At 31.6% G+C, this 23,026-nt stretch overlaps 4 protein-coding genes across 12 annotated transcripts in view; 2 read left to right on the top strand and 2 right to left on the bottom strand.

The window, feature by feature from the left end:
* Positions 1-14,184, top strand: part of LOC108722114 (secretin receptor) — a 56,292-nt gene extending 42,108 nt beyond the window's left edge. For 2 of the 4 annotated variants that reach the window (XM_018447050.1, XM_018447051.1), the window contains exons 4-13: positions 4,248-4,354; positions 5,435-5,593; positions 7,095-7,189; positions 7,594-7,943; positions 9,850-9,980; positions 10,054-10,139; positions 10,292-10,436; positions 11,110-11,392; positions 12,608-12,771; positions 13,612-14,184. In XM_018447050.1, coding sequence (XP_018302552.1) covers positions 4,248-4,354; positions 5,435-5,593; positions 7,095-7,189; positions 7,594-7,943; positions 9,850-9,980; positions 10,054-10,139; positions 10,292-10,436; positions 11,110-11,392; positions 12,608-12,771; positions 13,612-13,734 — 1,643 coding nt within the window. In that variant the 3' untranslated portion in view covers positions 13,735-14,184. Of the gene's footprint in view, positions 1-4,247; positions 4,355-5,434; positions 5,594-7,094; positions 7,190-7,593; positions 7,944-9,849; positions 9,981-10,053; positions 10,140-10,291; positions 10,437-11,109; positions 11,393-12,607; positions 12,772-13,611 lie in introns of those variants that run through there. The other 2 variants (XM_018447052.1, XM_018447053.1) reach the window with 2 other exon arrangements.
* Scox (Synthesis of cytochrome c oxidase) lies at positions 850-18,969 on the bottom strand. 2 transcript variants are annotated; one of them, XM_018447057.1, is made up of 7 exons: positions 18,824-18,969; positions 17,556-17,925; positions 17,259-17,464; positions 16,959-17,171; positions 15,443-15,454; positions 10,419-10,424; positions 850-860 (listed from the first exon to the last, which is right to left on the bottom strand). In XM_018447057.1, exons 1-4 carry the CDS (start codon positions 18,887-18,889, stop codon positions 16,989-16,991), a joined length of 825 nt encoding a protein of 274 aa, XP_018302559.1. In that variant the 5' UTR covers positions 18,890-18,969; the 3' UTR covers positions 850-860; positions 10,419-10,424; positions 15,443-15,454; positions 16,959-16,988. The 2 variants fall into 2 exon arrangements, with proteins under 2 accessions (XP_018302559.1, XP_018302558.1); XM_018447056.1 differs by lacking the exons at positions 850-860; positions 10,419-10,424; positions 15,443-15,454 and having other exon boundaries at positions 16,857-17,171.
* A 644-nt stretch (positions 18,970-19,613) lies between these two features.
* Positions 19,614-20,822, bottom strand: Pfdn1 (prefoldin 1). The gene is made up of 2 exons (XM_018447059.1): positions 20,740-20,822; positions 19,614-20,119 (listed from the first exon to the last, which is right to left on the bottom strand). Exon 2 carries the CDS (start codon positions 20,076-20,078, stop codon positions 19,698-19,700), a length of 381 nt encoding a protein of 126 aa, XP_018302561.1. The 5' UTR covers positions 20,079-20,119; positions 20,740-20,822; the 3' UTR covers positions 19,614-19,697.
* Positions 20,823-20,971: 149 nt separating this feature from the next.
* On the top strand, positions 20,972-23,006 carry LOC108722085 (nuclear RNA export factor 2). Of its 5 annotated transcripts, none has more exons than XM_018447001.1 (2): positions 20,972-21,055; positions 21,260-23,006. In XM_018447001.1, the coding sequence occupies exon 2, from the start codon at positions 21,315-21,317 to the stop codon at positions 22,950-22,952; it is 1,638 nt and encodes a 545-aa protein (XP_018302503.1). In that variant the 5' UTR covers positions 20,972-21,055; positions 21,260-21,314; the 3' UTR covers positions 22,953-23,006. The 5 variants fall into 5 exon arrangements, with proteins under 5 accessions (XP_018302503.1, XP_018302502.1, XP_018302501.1 ...); XM_018447000.1 differs by having other exon boundaries at positions 20,972-21,060; positions 21,265-23,006; XM_018446999.1 differs by having other exon boundaries at positions 20,972-21,060.
* Positions 23,007-23,026: the final 20 nt, after the last annotated feature.

The raw sequence follows: 23,026 nt of genomic DNA, 5'->3' as shown, positions 1-23,026 counted from the left end.
GCTTCGTATCATTCATAAATGCCTCTATTCACATGCCTGTGAATTCTACTCGTGTCTGCCTCTGTATTGCGTGAAAATTACAATTGCTCGTTATATATCATCCGTTTTAATTAATATTGCTGTTAGTCATTGAATAAATACAATAGAGTCAATAGGCAAGTACGGGTCATTTAATTATATTGGAAACGAGAGGAAAAAGGTGACATGCATGGTCAATCACAAACTATGAATAATTATCATTTGTAATAGGATCATAAATAATTACACTAATTTCTCCACTATTTAGAAACGTTACATATTAATAATATGTAGAGAAAGGTCACCGATACTGACATAGGTTTCCTAAAGCGACATCCCCTTATTTCTTAGAAACTAACCTTTGCACTTTATTAATACTAATAAAAACGTAATCTGTTTAGCTAATTAAAGAAGTACAAATTCATAATTTATATGAATTTGTGACTTATTTCTATACCAAATCAGCTAAAAACAAATTCTATGAATCCGAGAAGAAAATTCTGACGGTGTTCTTTTGCAAATTGCGTAATTAAAATAATAGTGACTGTATTATTGATAATATTATGTCATTTTAAATGTTTATAGGTTCATAAATTAGTTTTCTTTATAGAATAGAATATATCTTTATTTATAAAATAGTAATGTTGGCATTATTGCCTACTATATCAGTTTTAGAGCCCATTTTGTCAGACGCTCATTTTTGCACAACTTACGAAAAACTTAATTATTACAAAATTGCAAACAGTATTATAAAAACTGCTTATACTATCTGATAGAAGACACTTTTTAATTTGTATTTATGTTTTTGAAGTTGTATTTTTACCTTTGGTTCAAGAAATATTGTCTAAAAACAAATAGTGGTATATCGGTATTGGAGACCTTCCCCTATATATGTATTTTTTTACGGACTTTGTGAGTTTAAATATTATTATTACTCGCATTATATTGACGTCATTTGAACATTTTTATTACATGATGTAATGACGGTTCCGAAATTTGGAGATATTTTATTTTTCTACTTTTATCGCGTATAACGAGAGAAAATTCAAATCGCAGGATAATTCGATTTCTTCGTGCTTCTGCACGAAATAATTTCGCGCGGAGGAAAACAAAATAATTTGCGATGCTTGTTGAAAGTATCGCGCGATTCCGATAATCGGCATTGGCGACAGTAAACAATTGAAAATCAACAGGTTATAAACTTGCATGATACGCCACGGGAAAATCGAAAGATGATGCACCCGACGCACACGATGCACGGACTAATGTTAACCGCGCTCTCTCGCACGTGTCACAGCACACGTTTCGCGTTTCTGCGTGTGTACACACGCGCGTGAGTAAACAATAGCAATAGAATGTCTCTGGAGCAATTAACGTCGCAATTAATCTCGCATCGCGATGCTAGCCCGTTCAGCAACTCGAAATCAAACGCAAAGCTAGGGTGCCACCATTAATTACACAAGCGGCATTGTAAATCCAGGCGAGAGTTTAGTGAGTTTCATTTATTGTGCCGTCTTACAAAAGGAAGTTACACAACGAAGTTGCTTAACACGCTAAATTCCATTGATGATTAAGTTGTTTTATTAAACTTGAATCGTTGTACGTTAAGTCCTTTAAGTTATTAAGATGGAATATAATTAAACGCATTCAGAAACCTTTCAAAAGCTATCCACAGTTCAGTCTATTCAAAGGAGAAGAACGCTTTAACTCCGGATTAATTAAAGTTAAAATGAAGATAATAGCAAAGAACTTTGATAAATTTTATTCTTTGCGATCATTATAAGAAGCAAAAAATTTAAACAAAGCTTGATAATAAAAATTTAATGTTACGATATCAATACAGTAGTTCACAATTATACGAAGTTAGAAATGCCTTTCATAATTCCATCACTTTACATAATTCGATTTTACCATCGTGCATAATTTATGCATAATTACTATTATACTCAGGTTTTAAACACATTGAACCATGAACTTTTTTATTAGCCTTAATATACGTTATATGAAGTCTCGTGAATTTCTTTATAATTTTTTAAATATGTTTCGTTTCAGTTTTATTTTTGTATACATAATTTATGGAGTGCCCAGATTTTAAATAAATAAAAAAAATCGTTAAATGTAGAAAAGAGATATAAATAAAATTTTTTTAAAATAAACTTTTCTCTTATTGATCTTAAAATGGGTAGAAATACTTTCATTGCAAATAGAGCACTTGTCTCAAACTTTTAAAGACTTAAAATAGATATTAAAAATGAGTAATGAGTATAAATAAGGTACGAGTCTAGAACTCGCAAGGTTCAATATTTAAAAATGGAATGCTACATCAGAATGTGAAAGCTTTTTTAATAAAATTTTTTAATGACCAATGATTAAATCAGGAGAGATATTGTAATAGAGTTTTAATTACAGTGTTTTTTAAATTGTTTCGTATAATCGCATATTATTTAACATAAAGAGAAATAATTATTGTGTAATATAAAGAAAGATAATTTGAAATAAGTAAAGTATATGTTGTAGCTTACTATAAAATTTTTAATTTTTTTGTGCAGAAAGGATATGAGTTCAAATTTAAAATTTAAAATTTTAATTTTTCATTTAATATACAAGTATTTCAGAAATAAAAAAGTTTTATTAAATATCATATTTAAATTCCCAAAAGAAATTTTGTTAGATTTTATTAGAATTCAAATTAAACAGCTTTATGTAAATAATGAAAAATTTGATGACTCTATTCACTGGTTTAATTAAAGTCCCATGCATTTCCCTAATTATTATTTTAATAACTATTTTTAATGTTTTTTTTCCAAATGTTATTAAGTTTAAAATATAATTGTGTACTTGATAGCTTATTTGAAACAAATATAAGGTTACAAATATCGAAAAAGCGGAAATGCTCGTTTAAAGATTCTACATTACATTTTTAAAGTACTAGAAAGAAGGCACAAAAGAAACACACATCATTATTAAGTTTTGAACTACTTTATGCCTTTACGAAATTATGCCCAAGTTGGCAAATATGTTTGTGCAAACTTTGTTAGTTCAAATGCTAATATTTGGCTCCGATCGAAAAGCAGTGCTTTCAAAGGAGCTTACGTGCTTTCCTTCTCGCTTTTTGAATGTATCTGTTGATGCATATCTACTCCCATTAATATCTACTCCCATTAATATTTTTCTCTCACATTCTCAACAAAGCTATTATTATATATGACACGCAAGGGAAATACATTGTGCATGGCGGCATAATTTACAGTTTATATGCACATATAATGCATATGCCGATATAATATCAAGTACATTGTTTCAAGTAAATAAGTTTATACTGCTTCGTGTACTATTCGTATATAGAATCGTGGGCGCGTAATACTTAACATATGGGGATACGACTAAATGCAATTCCATGCGGACCTCCAAGACCTAATGGACTTCTATTTCTATAAGCCGCGTCAGTGCTGAAAGACCAGCTTTCTGGAGGACCATGTCGAATTTCGCACTTGGCTTTGAACGGCAAACAATGTCCTGCACGATTGCCCAGCGGTTCACGTATTATTCTCGTCACCGCTTATAACAATGGCTGAACGCTCAACACATTTAATAATAATGCAACGGGATATATCTATAATCGGATCTATATTGCGACTCTCACCGTGCGTCGAGGAGTCAGATTCATTATTTCCATAGCTATCGGATCGTGCCACCAGAAATCCATACAAATTGACATGAATATTTATATATCGTATATGAATATGGTTTATAAACGCTCTACAGATACATAAAGGATTTTGTATAAAATATCTACGTGATATCTTTTCGACATTTGTAATTAAAAATTTGTCACAGGACTGTATAAGTCCCGAAAAAGTAAAAACATTGAGACAGAATGTTTTCAACTATATTTTCCTCGCATATTCATATATATAATTATGCATTATCATTTATATACATGTAATGCACTGAAAAAAAATTACCAAATCTTAATACATATTTTTTTAAGTAGTACTAATTGTAAGTAAACATTTACTTACAATGAATAAATATGTACTCAATACAAAATGAAAGTTAAATTAAATTAATAATTTTTGTATGAAATATAAATATATGCTTATATTTAGTAAATATTTATTTAGAATTATTCAAATATTTATTAAAATTAAGTTTTTTTCAGTGTAATAATTATTTTGCTGCTCCAGATTCGTTATTTTCGTGCTAATATTTTGATGCGATCTTTTCAGGTTGGTGTCCCAAGATTTGGGACGGGATATTATGTTGGAACTCAACAGCACCTGGACAACTGGTCGTTCAGCAGTGCGCCTCTTACATCATGGGTTTCGACGCTAACGTATGTAATCAAGATCATGTTAAAAATTTAGATCTATGTAGACTCTTCGGAAACTACTTCACGCTCGTTTCGAACAGCGAAATTTTATTCAATATAGAATAACGCTATCAGAACGAATTAATATCAAGATTCATTTAGATCCGCGAGAAACTCAATTAGATTAATTTTCCGACCTAATAACGTTGTTCTTTGCCGTAAGATTCTCGCAAATAGACGATAAAATCTTTATTCTTTAAATCCAATGATTGAAATGTTTCCCACACTATTCAGCGACGTGTCCGAACGACTCCTCGACGAATTCGAGCTCCATTCTTTCTCAGGCAAAATTTCGATAAGTCATCTTATTGTACGACTTTTCTACTCGTATTTGAATACCTTTGCAGATGATCCACGTATTATAATATATAAAATTCTATCTCAAACAAAATTGATTTGAAATGTAATTTCAAAATTTCTGTTCCATACTGAGAAAAAAAATAGTTTTGCCAATTACGATAAATTGACAACTAAAATTTAACTGCAACTAGTTTTACAAATTAATAAGAATTTTAAAAAGTAGTATTTTATAGTATTATAAAAATACTATAAAAATATAATATAGCACTATAAAAATGTAGTACTCAGTACTTTAGTTCTTACTTGATAAAACTAATTGCAGATATATATATATATTTAAATTTTAGAGTTGTCAATTTATAGTCGTCACACGGAAAGAACGGTTATGTTGAAATATCTAAAATTTTATCTTGATACAAATCTGAAAATAATTTTGCTGGATTATCAAAATAATTATGCAAGACGTTAAAATTGGTTACTAAACTATTAAAACATTTTGCAACATTGCTCATATATTCCTATAAAATATTTTGATGGTCCAACAAAATTATTTTTATCTAGTATCTAAATTTTTAGCTACATCAGCAAAATCGTTCTGTGTAAAACTTTTTTTTCTCTCAGTGCAGTATGCTGTCTCATAGATAAAGAGACAGAGAGGTGGTGTATTTCGATTATTTTTCTTAAGAAATAATTATTATCAAATCGATGGAAGAGTGCATAGTCAAGAAGCAGTGCATCTTTCAGGCATTCGCTTCGAAGCAATGCATGCCGAACGGCAAATGGTACTGGAACGTCAAAACCCAAAGCTTCTGGACCAACTTTAGCCAGTGCTACCGAGAGCCGCTAGTCACCGTCCTGGTGAACATGTCGAATGTAGAAACGAACAATGCTACTCTTATTAAGGTAAATAAATAAAGAACAATAACAATAAATTATTCGTCGCGATAAAAATATAGAAGAGGACAAATAAATTTGGAACAATAAAATCTTCCGCCGAGTTTCGGCGACACCACCATGCAGAAAATAACGGAGATGAAAAGATCGATCGGAATCACACGGCGACATGACGTCAGTTACTCTACTCACGAGGAAATGAGAGCTATAAACGACGTTTTATCCAACGGGGAGAGTGTTGCGACGCTTTGCATTGTTCACGAGAACTCCGAGACGTTGCTGTAGAGTTAATTTCCAGACTTGGACCATAATGAACGGGAGAGTAAATGAGCCAATTGTTACGTTGTAACGATGTTATCGAAGAGGTCTGGTGGAAAATAGTGAAAAGAATTTTTCTACCGAGACCTCTGCGCTTAATTTTTAAGATCAAGTGATATTTACACATACCGCGTAACGTTATCATTGCGACGCCAACTACGAAAAAATTAAAATGAATCCTGTTTCTTCAATTATAATCACCTATCTGCCTTTTTATCACCTTTTCAATTTGTAACGATCAGTGTTTGAAAAAAAAAGTAGAAAATAACTTTCAGTCCAAATAATTTCCAGTCAGAATTTTAGGAACATTTACTAAAATTACTCGGTAATTTAAAGGATTCAATAATTAATTCACTTGGAACACATTGACAGCCTTAATACAAATTTAATATAAATTTTACCATAATTTAATGTGAACACATACGATGAAAACGCCTTACTTAATATGTGAATATAGAACGACTATATAGAAGAACATAGAGTAAAGCTTTCGTAAAGCGATGACGGAATAACATAATAGCAAATGATCTTCTTGAAGATCATAAAGTTAGCAGCATGAAAAGGGAATACACAATGACACAAAGAATGCCGTTAATATACATCCCTTGTAGAAATTTAATATTAGTATTGTGGACTGGCTAATTAATCACTTATTTTCAGTATTAAAAGCACTATTAATAATTCTTCTAATACCCAAAATAAATAATTAATTGACCAGTCCAGTACTAATAATAAATTTCTATAAGGGATGCAGTAGAAATTTATATTGTACAGAATTAGGAAAGATTTACGACAGCTGTAAATTAAACTCAATTTCAAACTTTCATAATTTACTTTTCTCATAGAGATTATATGATGACATTTTAGGAAGCTTTGTTAAAGTTACCGCCAACAAATTAATTAGGGTAAAAGTCGCACTTAAAATTACTTAAATAAGTTGATTTAATAATTTAACGTCAACTTTAAAAATTATTTATATTTTTAATTAATAACAACATTTCATAGAAATTTTCTCTAATTATTTTATAAACGTTTAAAATTTTTTTAAACTATAGATAATAATTTTATAATCAATCACGAATGCATACGAATGCATGCGCTGTCGTTTTATTAATTTATTAATTATATTTATGAATAAATTGTATATTAATAATTGATTATTTCCCATTTAGAACGCAATTGCATGTTATAGACATTCTTACCGGTCGTGAAGACTATCTCGAAACTAGGCTACTCTATCTCGCTGTTCACTCTCATCATTGCGTTTTGCATTTTGGCCACCATCAAGTAAGTATATTCATGTAAATATAATTTTAACACATAATTGCAAAACAAGGCGCCTCGCTTTTAGCATTTTTCATTTTTTTAAACATAATTTGTTATTTAAAAAATTATTATTAGCCATCTCTTCTTCTAAAGCATCTTTATCGCATACTTTTATACCTATATTTCCCTTATATTTTCAATACACCTGCATTGTAAAATAAAGAGTTTGACGTCAGGGCTGCCCCTGAATAAACAATAAATTTTAGCATTTATTTACGCTGATATAAAATCTCAAACCTTAAAGATCACTGGGATTTTCTCATCAAGCACGATCGCTTTCATTTCAAAGTCGGATCGTGTTTCATGGCGCCGCATAAAATCTCGCACCTCCTAATCGAAACGTAATTCGCGTTGCCACGTTCAAGTTTGTCTCCCATCGGACGTAGGAAATTACGATGCCCTCGGAATATATTGCACATGCACCTATTCGTCTCGTTCGTGATGCGAGCGTTCATGGCGCTACTGAAGGACATGCTTTTCGTGTCCGGCCTCGGAGTGGCTGAAGCCGTGATCAAAGTCAATGAAGGTTACTGGCTACTCGATAAGAAGGAAAGCAATTGGCAATGCAAGACATTCACCAGTCTGTGGCAATACTTCATCCTAGCAAACTACTCCTGGATTCTGATGGAAGGTATATATCTGCACAATCTGGTCTTCCTGGCACTCTTCACTGACGCTAATTCCAGCATTGTGGGCTACGTCATTTTCGGATGGGGTAAGTAATAGGATTATTCTTAGAAGTCATAGTTAATCTCTTAGGATTTACGAGGTTCCAATCACATTAGTTGTAAGCCTATATTGTCCTACTTTACATTTTACATTAGTTCCAGTTTACTTTGTGCTCTTTAATTTTTAGCTATTTTATTACTTTTAAAATTGTTTTATGTTAAGAAACTAAGATAAAACTTTTAAACCAACTTTAAAAAAACAAACTTTTTATACTTCTTTACAAAGAATTTAATCTAAAACTTAATTATTAAGATTAAAAGGCTTTTTGTATGAATTAATAAATTGCTCTTGTTATTTGATTATTTGATTAATTTGTAGCAAGCATTTGACAAAATTTATTTTCGATGTGCTGCAAATTTTGTCAACAAAAAAGCATCAAATTTGAATTTGATTTTCAAATGTTCATTCGTTATGTATTTTTTATTATACATATCTTGTTCCCATCTATTACATATTACTTTCTCATTTTATTTTTAATTTCCGTTCAACTCGCTTTATAATTCTATTGCTGGACTCGTCCAATATGACTATGAATTTTACGTTTTTTCTAAAAAAATTTATGCATTTTTACACTTTTGGCCCTTGGCTATCCACTTGTCCTTCCGATTTAGTCTGAATTTCCAATCACGGTGAAAAATTAGGAATGGCATATTGGAATAATGATTTTTGCCCCAATTCCAGAGCATGGAATTTAAGAAATATTCGATAAAAACGGCTTAAAATATAGCCGAAATTTCCATTCTTATTTTTAACTATACCTATATTAAATATTAAGTATCAAATATATTGTAAATTTTTGCGCAAAATATCGCACCGTATTCTCATTTACCAACTTGATTGCAAATTATATTTTTCCCATCTGTTTTCCTCACATCGAATTTATCTTAATTTAAAATAATTAAGATATCTTTTTCTAAAGAAGGGACTCAAATATTATATACTCCTCCGATTTTAATAATCTTTTAATGTGTTGTATATGTTTTATAGTCTTAAATAAAATACACGCATTTTTTTATACGTGATCTATTGTCCTTTTAAAGGTTGAAATCCTTCAGAAAAAAATTGGTTTTTTCTTTCAAAACGAATACCGATGAAACCATAAGAGATAGAAAAAAATGTTTGAAATAAAAGTTGAGTTTTTCAAGGGTATTTTATATATTGTTACTGTTATATATTAAAAAAATTGTATATAGATGAAATGGTTTTTACTTATAAGAAATAAAAATTTAAAGATTTAATATTGTTTAATTTAAAAATGTTTTTTCGTTATAATTATAAAATACTCTTAAAATCATTCAACTTTTATTTCAAACATTTTGTTCTATCTCAGTTTTTACGATATTCGCTTTGAAAGAAAAAATTGATTTTTTGTAAAAAATGCTTTACCTTTTAAAAGTGCGATAAGGCACAAATAATAAAAAAATATATGTATCTTATTTTATCTATAAAATAACATAATAAAAATTTATCAAAATCATGCTTCATTTTTTAAAAGTGCAATAAGACACGTACAAAAAAAATTTAGTGGCTTATTCTCATCTACAAAACAACACATTAAAAATTCATTAAAATCGGAAAACACTTTCTTCCCTTGTTATAAGTTTAATTATAAGCATATGTAGTATTATTTAATATATAAGTATATGTGTACTTTCATATTGATATTTTTTTTAACTTTATTATTTTAAAATTATTCATTTTTAAACAATAATATAATTTTTAAGAACATATTTATATTTTTTCTATAATTATAAACTTCAGCGGGTCACGTCAGAAGACTTTGCACTAATAAATTATGTACCTATTTTCTCGAGAGAAACTCAGAAATTTATTATTGATAAGCGTATTAGAGTCCATTTAATAAATTTAATCGTCACAACTTCGTCTTACAGGTTTGCCAGCTATATTTATCTTACCTTGGGTAGTGACAAGGATCATATTCCAGGATACATATTGCTGGACAACCAATGAGAACTCTCTCTTGTTCCTCTTCATACGGGTGCCCACGATGCTCTCTATTTTGGTAAGAATCTCGCGAATGCTTCGTTGAGCTTGTAATTAATTCAGTCGTACTCGCTCTTCCTTGGCTACATTAGATAAATTTCGTGCTCTTCATCAACATCGTGAGAGTACTGTTAGTGAAACTCAAATCTACCATGTCGGAGGAAACGGAAAGATACAAGTAAGATCTATATATAGAAGATGATCTATATTGCTGATATAAATACACTATAATATAAAATATTATTTCTTTTTGATGGAATTTTTAATGAAATGACAAGTACTTAAAATCATTTTAGACAATTGACTATATGAATTTAAAATGATTATTAGGCGATGGGCTAGAAGCACGTTGGTCCTAGTGCCGCTCTTTGGGGTTCACTACGCGTTCTTTATCCTTATGTCGTACAGCATCGGTGTAAACGAAACCGTAGAGGTCGTGTGGCTCTTCTGCGACCAGCTGTTCGCATCTTTCCAGGTAATGCGCAATTATTAATAGCACTAATCTACTTTACTGGATGCCAAGCTGTCTTGCAGTTATTACGCAAGAAATCGAGCACTCAACTGCATTATCATAAATTACATCTCATTAAACAACAAAGTGGACGATGTTGTGCAAAAACTGAGCTAATTAATCCACAAAGTTCGAAAAATTAAATTATATAATTTCATTTATTCCGGAAAGCTACTTGCTGGATTTATATATCTTTGTAGGTACTTTGATCAGTGAAACGTTTAAACACAGCCGCTCAGATAATGGAGTTTAAAATTTGTTAGAACTTATTGTACTTCTCTTTTTCTTTTTCTCTATCGTTTTCTTTCTCATTTTTAGTTTCAGATCATTATTCTTTATACTTAATTTTTTTCACATTTTTTTCTCTTATATAATATTCATTTATTTTTAAATGAATGAATAGAATTTTAATAAACAGACAGAAACATGGTTATCAAAAGAAAAAGGAAACAAATGGATATTTTTGAGAGACTAAATAAAATAATAAAATAATATTTATTTCGCATCTCTTTACAATTTATATGAAGAATGGTAGTTTTCTGAAGATTTGCATTCGAGAAAAAGATCCAAGCTTTGCTGAGAATTAAAATCGATGAGCGAAAGGGCGATTGGGATATTATCTCTGTGTTCCCGGAAGGGCTTTTTCGTGGCGGTGCTGTATTGCTTCCTAAACGGCGAGGTGAGAGCTGAGGTATCGAGAACATTTCGCGGCATCAAATGGACACGTCTACGTGGAATTCGGTGGGGCCAGAGAGCGTCAACGCATTCGGTTAGCACGTGCAGTTGCAACAACTCGAAATCCGGTGGTCGCCGGCATTCAAGAAGGGTCAGGTGGTGGAAGTCACGCTGGAAGGCGCCCTCCTGTCTTTACCAGGATCGCGCTATTCGTCGGTCCACCCACTCGATGGCGAGTACACAAGGTGTCCCCTTAAATCCTACGAAACGTCGTGTCCCTCTATGGCCCAATTCCACAATTGACGGTTAACTCTTATTTACCGAGGATCAACTTATTTCTCATCTCTTTCCAATTCTAGAATTGGGGAAAGACAATGAATAAGTTGAATTTCGGTTAAGAGTTAACCGTGCGTTGTGGAACTGAGCTTATGTGTTTCGTTCAAGTAGTGTTTTGTAGCAACTTTGACCAAACTCTGATTAACTTAAGCAATTGATTAATGCCCACTTCTACCAATGTAATTTAATTTTGATCTTTAACTTAAAGTTTAACTAACTCTTTATCATTTTCTACTTCTATAAATAAAAAAAAGATGAAATATAAGTTGAACCGAGATTAAAGTTAATCTAAAGTTAATAATTGATTCAATCGGGGCGATTGAAAACCAAATAAATTTTTGAATAAAATTTATTATTCCTGATCTCTTTCTCTCTGTATATCAAATAAAATTAAAAACTTTATTTATGTCAAGAAAATAGCATTCTAACAAACAAGTTGACATTATTTGTCATCATTTGTCACATTAAAGATGTCATTTGATTTAAAATGATGAATAACGTCAGCTTGTTTGCTGAAAAAGATATCACTTGATAAATCACCGATTATAAATTAATTTAGTTTTCAGTTTAATCAAAGTTACTCTTACTGTTTAAATGTTTAATTCTCAATTCCTTTTTAACAGATGATTAAAATACGAGCTGCACTGATTAAAACTTTTCCGCCAAATATTTTCAAAATTATTTAAACGAGTTTCTCTTTCAGAAATTCAAGTAAAATACAATTTGAAACGATTAATGCATTTTTAATTTTACCTAATTTAATGATTTTTTTAATAATAAATGATATCATAATTAAATATCATATGCGTAGTTCAATCTATAAACGCGCAACAGAAGTAAGGATATAAAACTTTAATAAATTCGCTACGTTAAAGTAATAAGTAGTTAAGTAGTACGTTAAGTTCTCTCTCTTGATCGCCTTAAGATGGAAATATTTCTAAACTGTGCTAAAAATAGTATAACACGATACATTGTGAGAGAAATCAGATGCATCGCGACGGTTTGGCGCCCTTAAAGTGACTAAATTCAAAGTCAGAGGAACTGATCAATACCGTGCGTTGTTGCAAAGAGGAAAGTTCTCGAATGCATGAAATCCCTCCGAATCTCGCAATGCAATTTTGCAGATGTTGGAACGAGAGGAGGTAGTTTAGCGAGCAGCCGGGGCTATCTAGAGATCGCCGGTAATGGCCAGCCGCCGACGAAGCCGACGACGCAGGATCATCACCCTCATCATACATCGCCTCTGTGCAGCAAGTACACACATCAATCACTGCTCTCCTTTTGCTCGGTAAGTATCATCATTTTGCCCGAATATCCATGAGTACAGCATAATCTCGGTATAATCCGGTTGCCAATAAAGTATCTCTTTTTTTTTCTTCATCGCGCTCTGATATTCAATATCGCCCGTGGAATGAATATGAATTAACGAAGAACTCGAGCAAAAACAATCAATCTCGAAAATGCAAATAATATAAAATAAAAAATATGTATATACTTTTTTATTTTTGCAATTATGTAAAATTTACATTGTAAATCAATCCATCGATTACATAAATAAATAAAATCAACAGAAGTAATCAATAAAAATAAAATAAAATCGTATACGCTTGTAAATTAATTCTATTTAATTTAATATACAGGAAGCATCAAAAATATTTTGTAAAAATTTAACATTTAAATTTTTGTAAAAATTTTACACCAATTCCATCTGTTATTTCTATGTATTCTATCACTTCTATCAAAATCATATTTAATATGAGATTAAATGTGATTTGAACATTATGTAATACTATTTCTTTTAATAATTATACCAAAAAATATAATTGGCATAAAAAACAATAGTAATTTCTAAAGTAACATTCCAAAACATATCCTCTCTAAAGAAAATTTTACTCAAAATATGTAATATGTATGTAACGTATACTACGTTATATCGAGTAAAATTTTCCTCGGAAAGGACGTTTTAAAATATAGCCCTAAATGGTCATTTGATTTATTTATTAATTAATCGCTTTTGAAATTCGCACGAGTAGCTGTCTAATTTATTTTTCTTTGAGAAAAAGGTAATAATTTTGTACTTTCCCGAAAATATTTAGTTCTCTGTTGAATGACTGTCTTTTTCTCTTAGATGTCGGATGCGTCGGGGCCGAATGTCGATAAGATCCGCGACCATCATCGATGGAGTGACTCCGAGTGCTGTCACCTCGCATACGAGTTGCACAATCTGCAGCAACATCACGGACATCCGTGATGACATCCCGCATTTCACGATAGAAAACGTGTCGCTTGTCCCATAAACATTCGACACGTTTTAAACGAACGCACGTGGAGTTTCTCCAAAAAAGGAAGAATAGAATTAGGAATAGAATTAGGAATATTTTTAAATCCTGTTATAATTTTTGAAAAAGCAAAGAGATAGGAGAAGGACAAAAAATCTGTTCCTTCGCGCGTTTTCTTTCTAATTAATAATGAGAAATTGAGTCTTTTTCTTTTTTAGCTATCGCCTCTTTCACTGTGTCATTCGCGCAGCTGTCCGTGTCATAGATTGTAATTCGTGCGAATATATATGATAATGTACAGACAATGTTCGATATTTTAATACTTTTAGAGATTCGTTGGATTTTCGACAAAGTGTCTCCCAATGTACCTGGATGTTTGCAACACGACACTTACATCTAGACTCACAAGGGAAGTTTCACAACTGTCCGGAATCGATTTGATTCTCCATGAAATATGTTGTTAAATACGAAAATCTAAGAGACGTATTTTTTTATACGTGCCCTAACTCATGTTTAAGGGGTGAAATACCCCTTTGAAAAAAAAATGGTATTTTTCTTTCGAGGCGAATATCGTCGGAAGTATAAAAGATGGAAAAAAATTTTTTAAACAAAAGTTGTACGGTTTCAAGAGTACTTTAATGTTGTGAAAACAAATTAAAAAAATTTTTTGTTTAACAATTGTTTAACAAAAAATTTAAAATAAAAAAATACGTGTCTCTTAGATTTTCGTATTTAACAACATATTTCATGGAGAATCAAATCTGTTCCGGACAGTGAAACTTTCCTTGCCAGACCTGCGAAAATGCTGAACTGTTGAAAGCTCCGCTTTGTGATTTCTATATACACACGTATAAATAGTATAAATAAATAAAAGCAGCTTGTTAAACTTTGATACAGCCGTGTCACGCATCACAGAAGTTTGTTATCAGCAATACTATTTGCAACTATGCTGTATTGCAAACATTGCGTAAACATTATAAAACGCTTTTATAGATACTTATGTAGTTTAACTCTGATTTACTCTAATGTACTCTTTGCTTCCTGTTTCTTGTTTTTTATCACTTTTTACTACTCTTGCCTTTTTGCCTCTTATCCTGTTTCTTTGTTTTCTGTCGCCCGAGATAAACATTGACAAACTTTGGAAAAGACAAAAAACATGGAACGGCAAAAAGGAAAAAAGAAAAGACAAGGAACAGGAAGCAAAGAGCACATTGTGGACCAGGTTCTGAATGCTATAAGTTCTATTTTTACGGAATAGGCCCAGGATCTCCTTCATTTCCTTCATTCATTATTTATCATAAATATCCCATAAAAAAATTATCAATGAGAAAAAGCTATTTTAAGTGTGCAACAATATAATTGAAAATGTTATTCAACAAATCCTAGTTTTTAAGAATAAATATGTTTAAAAATATGTATATCAGATAATAAATGTTAGCAAATTTCTTAAGGAAAGCATCGATAGTTGCTTAATGTGAAGAGTATTATCAGTTTTAAGATAATAAAAATATTTTGGTTCTGAAAATATGTACATTCGGTTAAACATGTTACCTCGAAGCTCTCTCACTATGTGTATGTAATGTGTATATACTTGTATTAAGATTAACAAATATGATGTACAACTTACACAAACCGATTAATGTATAAATTATGATATATTAAAATAATTTAAAAAGATAAATATAATAAATTTTTTATTATCCACAACTTATGTACAGTTTTATGGCCTAATTTCCATTTAAAAAAATCAATTAATTTCTTTTATATTCACAATGTTTAATGCATTAAAAAATAATTATTTGTACATCTATATCCTACATATATATACAGGGTATCTCAAAAAAACGGATCGAAACACAATGGGGACGTAGATTGGATCAAGGGGAACAAAACAGTTTTGTACCATTTTGCAGTTGACGCAATATTTAACGAGATATTAACGTTTAAAGATAGGCGAATACAAGCGTCCGACCAGCCTACTGCTCAAGCGCTATCCTTCTCCCCATGCGCGCCGTTCTGAGTGGCTCGCTTGCCAGGCCATCCCCGCACCTCGCGGCCCGCCGTGTCATGCGATCGGTGAGGACGGTAGGCCGTCCTGCCGGCAGCAGTACATGAGTAAGCTGGTCGGACGCTTGTATTCGCCTTGTTTTAACATAAATAACTACATTTCGGACTATTTTGGCGTTAACCAGGATACACCACATGGAAGCATAGTCCGCTTGGCATTCTTCTTTTTTTTATTTCTTTATTTTTAATTTTTCTTACTTCACTAGAGGGATGCCAAGCGGACTATACCTCCACGTGGTGCATCCTGGTCGCCAAAATAGTCTGAAATGTAGTTATTTATGTTAAAACACTATAAAATAAATTACGATTGTGATTATGAAAAATTACAATTTTTTTTAATATAAAAATTATAACTCGGAAACGACTTATTTCCAGATCTATGTTTATATAGCTTTTTTTCCTTCTTTTTGGATCCCAAATCACTTTCCAAAGTATTGACCTCGATTTTCCGGATACCCTGTATACAGAGTGTTAGTTAAGTATGTTGCCATACTCAACAGAGCGATTCTTTGATTTATTTCAAGTAAAAAAGTCCATATAAACATGTGTCCTAAACGGCTTAGTTTTCGAAATACAGGTGAATATTCGCAAATGTTTGATGAAACGATAAATTGCGTTGGAGATATCTTCCTGCATAAATATGCCTTGCTTCATGTGAGTTACCATTCGCACAATCGTAATCAAAGTGACAAAGTCAAAGTCAAGGTCACAAAATCAAAAATAAACTTCAGTTCTGATCTTTGAGCGTGTACGTTAATCTTTGAGAAGAAAGCTCGATGGCGCAAGGTGGATATTTTCACAATTGTGGACAATTCATCTAATTGTTTTATTTCATCAGAAGAATTGAAGCTTGTTTTTTGTTTTTCTGTTTTTGACTAGTTTTTGACTAGTTCAAGCTGTATTTCTTTCAAATAAACAGATTATTACTACACGTTTAAATTTTTTTATTTCGGAAATTAAGCCGTTTAGGACACATGTTTATATGGACTTTTTTACTTGAAATACTATAAACCAAAGAATCGCTCTGCTGAGTATGGCAATATACTTAACTAACACTCTGTGTATACATATATATGATATAATATTAATGTACTATATGCACATCTCCTGCAGCACAATACTGACTACAAATTATCTGTACATAGGAATGTCACAACGTTTATAACACTCCCTTGATCGGCAATGACGGAAACCAGGAAGAAGTATCGTCCTTTAATTGGTCATATTTCAACTTATTTATAATGATACTAGTCACGATCTTTTCTACATCATGTGTCTGCCCATAGTAATCTACAAACAAGCCTTCTGGATCTATCAAGTATATAATAATTGTGTGATCCACCTAGAAAAAGGAAATCTAACGTCAAATCTATTGTTACTAAAATACCTGTACAATTATTAAATTACTTCTAATTCATAATATACTAACAATATAGTCCTCATCCTGGTCTTTAGGTCCATTACTATAGTAAACTCTGTACGCCTTGCACGTTTTTCCAACTTGTTCAATACTGCCAGTAAGACCAATAATCTTATCAGAAAATTCTTTCAGGTACTTGCCGACAACAGTGGGCGTATCTCTCTTCGGATCCACTGATATGAAAATCGGTTGTATTTTGAAGTTGTGTTCTTTCTCTGAAAAACAGAAATCATGTACTCTATTAACCAAATGTAAGACTACGAGAGTATTTTTAATTATTATAATTGACTTAAATCTGACACTCACCAAGAGTGTTTACTACGTTTGTCATCTTTTCAATTTCATCGGGGCAAACATCTGGGCAATGCGTAAATCCAAAATATATCAACACCCATTGCCCTAAGAAATCATCAGATTTCACTGTCTTTCCCTCTGTATCCACCAACTCGAATTTGCCCCCGATCTTAGCTTTGCCCAACTGCCGCCTTCTTTCTTTTGCTATAGCCTTATCTTTTTCCAGTCTAAGATGATGTACATATAATATGAGACCAGTACCAATAATACCAGAGATTGTCAAGCTTTTCCATGTAATAGGCGATTTCTTTTTTATTTTTGTGGATTTCTTGGGTAAAATAGACTGTTGATTTAACACATTCGACGTGTTCATGTATCTAAACTGAGTAAACAAAAAATTATTAATTAAGCCTGGAGAAAATTCCATAACAAATATAAGTGTATATTAAATTAATAACTTTAAATACAAAAAATTTAATTATTTAAAAAAAATATTTAATATTAAACTTAAGATCTACATACCCATATAGTAAATGCAAGAAATATTCATACAGATAGGATTTTTATAAGAAATGCTTATGCTCTTAGTTAAATTTTCTTAAGAAATTTTTCATTAACTTGTAATAAAGCATAAACTTGATGTTTCATCCAATGGGCTTTATTTGTGATATCATCATATATGAAGCCCATCAAATAAAATATCAGAGATGATCAGAGATGCCTTGAATTTAATGACACAAGTTAACACAAATGTTGCTCTATCTTTCTTTACATTCCATGAGTAACAAAGACAAAATGACACTTGTATTGACTTGTATCATTAAACCAAATGCACCCTAAGTTAAGTCTAACCATAAGTTAATCAGAAAATGAAAACCGGACCTCAGAAGCTAAATTTCTTGATTATACGAATATTTTTAGTACATCCAAATAGTACAATTTGTAATTTTCGCTTAGCTAGTATTAAGATAATATATTTTAATTATTACATCTTTTTATATGAAATAATTTCGAGAGACATACCGTATATTGGATGCGTTCCGATTTTCACTGCCGAAACTATACAGTATATATTACGAACGCTATAGATTTTCAGTACTGGCAGCAAATATCGGAACGCATCCATTGTATTCATTGTTAATAAATTGCTAATTAGTGTTTATTTTTTACAAAGCTTTTTTAATAAAAATCTCTTCTGTACGAGTACTTCCTGCATTTACTGTATTTACAAAATATTATCGTTGGCTTAGAATATTAATAAACTTTTTAAGAAAGATTACCTTTGTAAAGACATTATGAGTACTTCTATTTAATGACGCAATAGATCTTAATATTAACGTCGACATTGCGTTGCACGGCTCGAAATTTAACTTTGGTCAACTTTGGTCAAAAGAAGGTTAAGTTACCGGATCTGCAGCGTACATACTATGACACACATTCAAAGTCAGAATATCAAACATGAAAATAGATTTCGCCATATTCCAGTTAGATAATTTTATTATCAATAGCAAATCTTTTATTGAAATTAAAAAATCTTGAGAAAATTTTCGCATTTAATTTAATGTTGATAATTAAATGTTATCGGCTAGTTATCTACATTTATTAAATAAAGTCCATAATAACTTTACTAATATAATTTTTTTTTTGTTTTCGATCAATTATTGATAAAAAGGCTATATAATGTAACACATTTTTAGTTCATTTGTTTATTTCGTTTATTTAGTTTATTTCGCTTTTGTGAAAATAATGAACAATAATAGAGTCAAGTTATAAAATAGAAAACAATTTCTCTCAACATATATCCTTTAAACTATAAAATCAAAATGTTTATTTAATCATAATCATTTAAATACATACAATATTGTTTCTTGTATATTTTTCTTACAATTTCATAATTAAAAATAATCGAGTTGATTTAACTCTTACAAACTGTTGAGTTCATTAACAATATTTTATTCCACATACAGTATATAAAAAAAATGTCACAATTACAAAAATATATGAAACGTGCAAAACGTGACGTCAAGCCAACAGATTATAGATTTTTTATATTTACAGATACATGTTCCAAATAATAATCCGAAAGGTTCAAAAGATATGATTGATGAGAAAAAACTGAAATAGCACATTCACACATTGATGCGCAAATCTCATTTAACCCGAAGTCTCCTTGCTCTGCTTTTGCTGAATCATTTCTCTGATTTCATTTTCGCTCTCCTTCAAATTCCGCTGTAGATACGTTTTGTTATTCTCTAGCGTCTTGATCTTCTCATCGGACGTTTTTATTCTACTATCCAGATTTCCCTTAATGTTGTTCATATTATCTAGAAGGAACATTCGACCGACAGACTCATACATTCTTGTATCCTCAGGTAAGCTGCTGATTTCCTTTGTGGTGAGTTCTGCCCGCTGCTTCGTACGCCGTAATTTCTCGATTTGTATATCGGCCAACTTCAATTTTTGCTTAGTATCTACCATCTTCTCGTGCAACTTCGAGAAGGCTTGCTTCAATTCCTCATCCAATACTTTCGACATCCTCAGTTATCAATGTCTTGTATGGATAAAATTACAAAATCCTGGAAATATTTAAGTAAAAGAAAGTTTGTATTCTATCAATTGCATTTGATCTTTATATCAACAGATATACAATTATATTACATATGGATATAAAATCAATCAATTTTTAATGTATGTGTAGACTAACATTTTATGCTTTACATTTATAGCACTGATAGAAAATTACCTTTAAATGAAAGAAAATTTGTATTCTAACAGTTACATTTGATTTTTATGCTAACATATAATTATATTACAGCCAAACGAAAAATCAATTTTTAATATATATTTAATTTGATATATTTTATTCAATATATGGACTAATAATTTATGAGTTATGTTCATACAGCACTGATAGAAAATTATCTTTTTACTTCAAAATAAATCAAGACAATGTCTTTTATAGATAAAGTTACAAAACAGTATCCCGAAAATCTTCAAGTGAAACATTTTTATTTTATAGGACATTTTCATTCTATTGCATTCGATTTTTATATTAACAGGTACATAATTATGTTACATGCAGACAAAAGATCAATTCTTAATGTGTAGCTTTATACTTTATTTTTATGTAGCACTGAAAAATCACCTTTTTCAAAATAAATCAAATAAGAAGTTGAACAGAATTGTGACTCCTTACCTCAAATTTCTGCAACAACGTCGTGAAATTTATTGTATTTTCTTGCACAACGTTTCTAACCATATACGTCAACAGAGCACAGAGGTAATATATACAGTTGTGAAGTGAGTCACATTCCGATTATCGAGATTATCGAGTAATCGAATATATATCGATACTTTCTAATTTATATATCCAATCTAACTTTACTTACAATCTAACTTTACTTACAATCTGATCTAACCTACAATCTGATCTAACCTAACCAGTAATCACGAAAGTTAAAGTTTATAAACAAGAGAAAGGATTTACTTTAGTGGATGTCTCTAAAATCAGAGTAAAGTTTGTAATGAAATATTGATATCTATTCATTAATGTAATTATTATATATCCGTTGTAAAATTAGGCCTGTTCTTTTTGGCTGAACTTTTGCACCAGTTCATCTTTCTTCCTTTTCTCTCCAGGAGGAAATAAGAGGAAGAAAGATGAACTGATGCAAAAGTTCATCCAAAAAAAACAGGCCAATTATTATGTCAATCAGGCAAGCCGTGGTGCAGAGAGGTTAGGAGGAGTCGTTATTTCTCACGATACAAATAATGGTATCATCGACATTAACGTCAACATCGCCGACAACATCAACAACAACGTCAGCAATAAGTCAAGCGTCATGGGAGCCGCACCGGATCACGTATATCAAGCCGACCTTCGACAAATGCGAAAAGGCACTTGCGAATCGCACGGATCTGTGGCACAAGTTCATCGTCTTTAACGGCGCTATATATAGGCGAACCGATGTTCTGCGCGCCATTGTAATCACCTGTGAACCGGCACTCTTGATACCGATCATGTACACCGTCGAGGACAAGAATACCACGTTCCTCGCGAAATGTACCATTAACACCATAGAGAATCTAGTGAAGCAGGGACTGACCATAACGTTGCCCACCGGCCAGGACCTGTATATAGACATCGTCCTGGGATTCCTCGGCGCACATGAGCTACGAGTGAACACTAACAAGATTATAGCAGATGCCCTGCAGTGTAGGTACGAGCCGATAAGAAAGGTATTCAATCTGGACGACTTCGAGAATGAGAGGGCTTTGGGCTCGATATTCTGTCCCATTTCCATACCAAAGATCTTTGATCTGGTCTTGCGCTGCAGCAGGACAAGTATGAGCATTCGTGATCCTCAACAATCAAAACTGGCCGTCCGTGAGTTGAGCTTGAGATATAACAAACTCACAGCTGTTATCCTGTTCGATAAGTTCTTCAATTTCCACCTAACCAAGTTGGACTTGAGACACAATCAAATCTTGGACGTGGAATATCTACGTTATTTCTGCGAGTTTAAGATAAGCGAACTTTGGTTGGATGGGAATCCATTGTGCACAAAATACACCAACTCTCAGGACTACATACAGGCCGTGAAGAACGTTTTCCCACATTTACAGATCTTGGATGGGATCGTTATAGGAATGGAGAATAAGTTTGTGCCGAGCATACAGAGTTATTATCTAGGCAACGGAACTAAGATTCCTTTGATAAGACAATTTGTCAAGCATTTTTTCGCGCTATATGACCAAGATGACAGAATAGTTATGAATGGCCTGTATGATAAAAGTGCATTCTATTCCATGTCGTTAGGCAATAATATAACGAATCATATACATAAAGAGATTGTTAAGACATTTTCTATGAATAGAAACTGGTATAAAATCTCCGATTGTGCCAAGTGTCACGAATTTCTATTTCGAGGACCTGAAAAAATAATCACTGCCCTTCAAAAGCAACCACCAACAATACACTATCTCAAAACATTTTGTATCGACTTGTTGTATGAAGAAGATAATTGTTTAGCCGTTTCTATGCAAGGTTTATTTGCATATCGATTGTCAATCTGTCCACCCATGCTGTTCAACAGAACTTTCATTATTACACGAAAAGAAGACAATGAATATTGTATTATTAATGATCTGTGTTACATCGATGGTATACCCCTCAACGCAACTAATGAAATAAGATTTGATCCAAGGGTCGTGCCTAAATTTATTCCAACAGTACTCAGTGTGACTGAAAAGGAACAACTGCTTAGATTTTTACGTGAACTTACTACGATGAATATTCGATACTGTTACAAATATCTTCAGGAAGCAGAGTGGAATATAAAAATCGCGATTACTACTTTTATGAAGAACTATTCAGTCAATGACGTTCCCTCAGAAGCTTTTCAATAAACATACAATTATATTAAACTTTAAGAGAATATATGTATATATATTGTGGTCATACAAAACATAAATAAAATTTT

The sequence above is a fragment of the Mycetomoellerius zeteki genome, unplaced genomic scaffold, assembly GCF_001594055.1.
Source record: "Mycetomoellerius zeteki isolate Tzet28-1 unplaced genomic scaffold, Tzet1.0 scaffold197, whole genome shotgun sequence".
Taxonomy (NCBI): Eukaryota; Metazoa; Arthropoda; class Insecta; order Hymenoptera; family Formicidae; genus Mycetomoellerius; species Mycetomoellerius zeteki.
The sequence above is the reverse complement of the archived record's forward strand: the minus strand, read 5'-3'. Positions and strand labels throughout refer to the sequence as shown.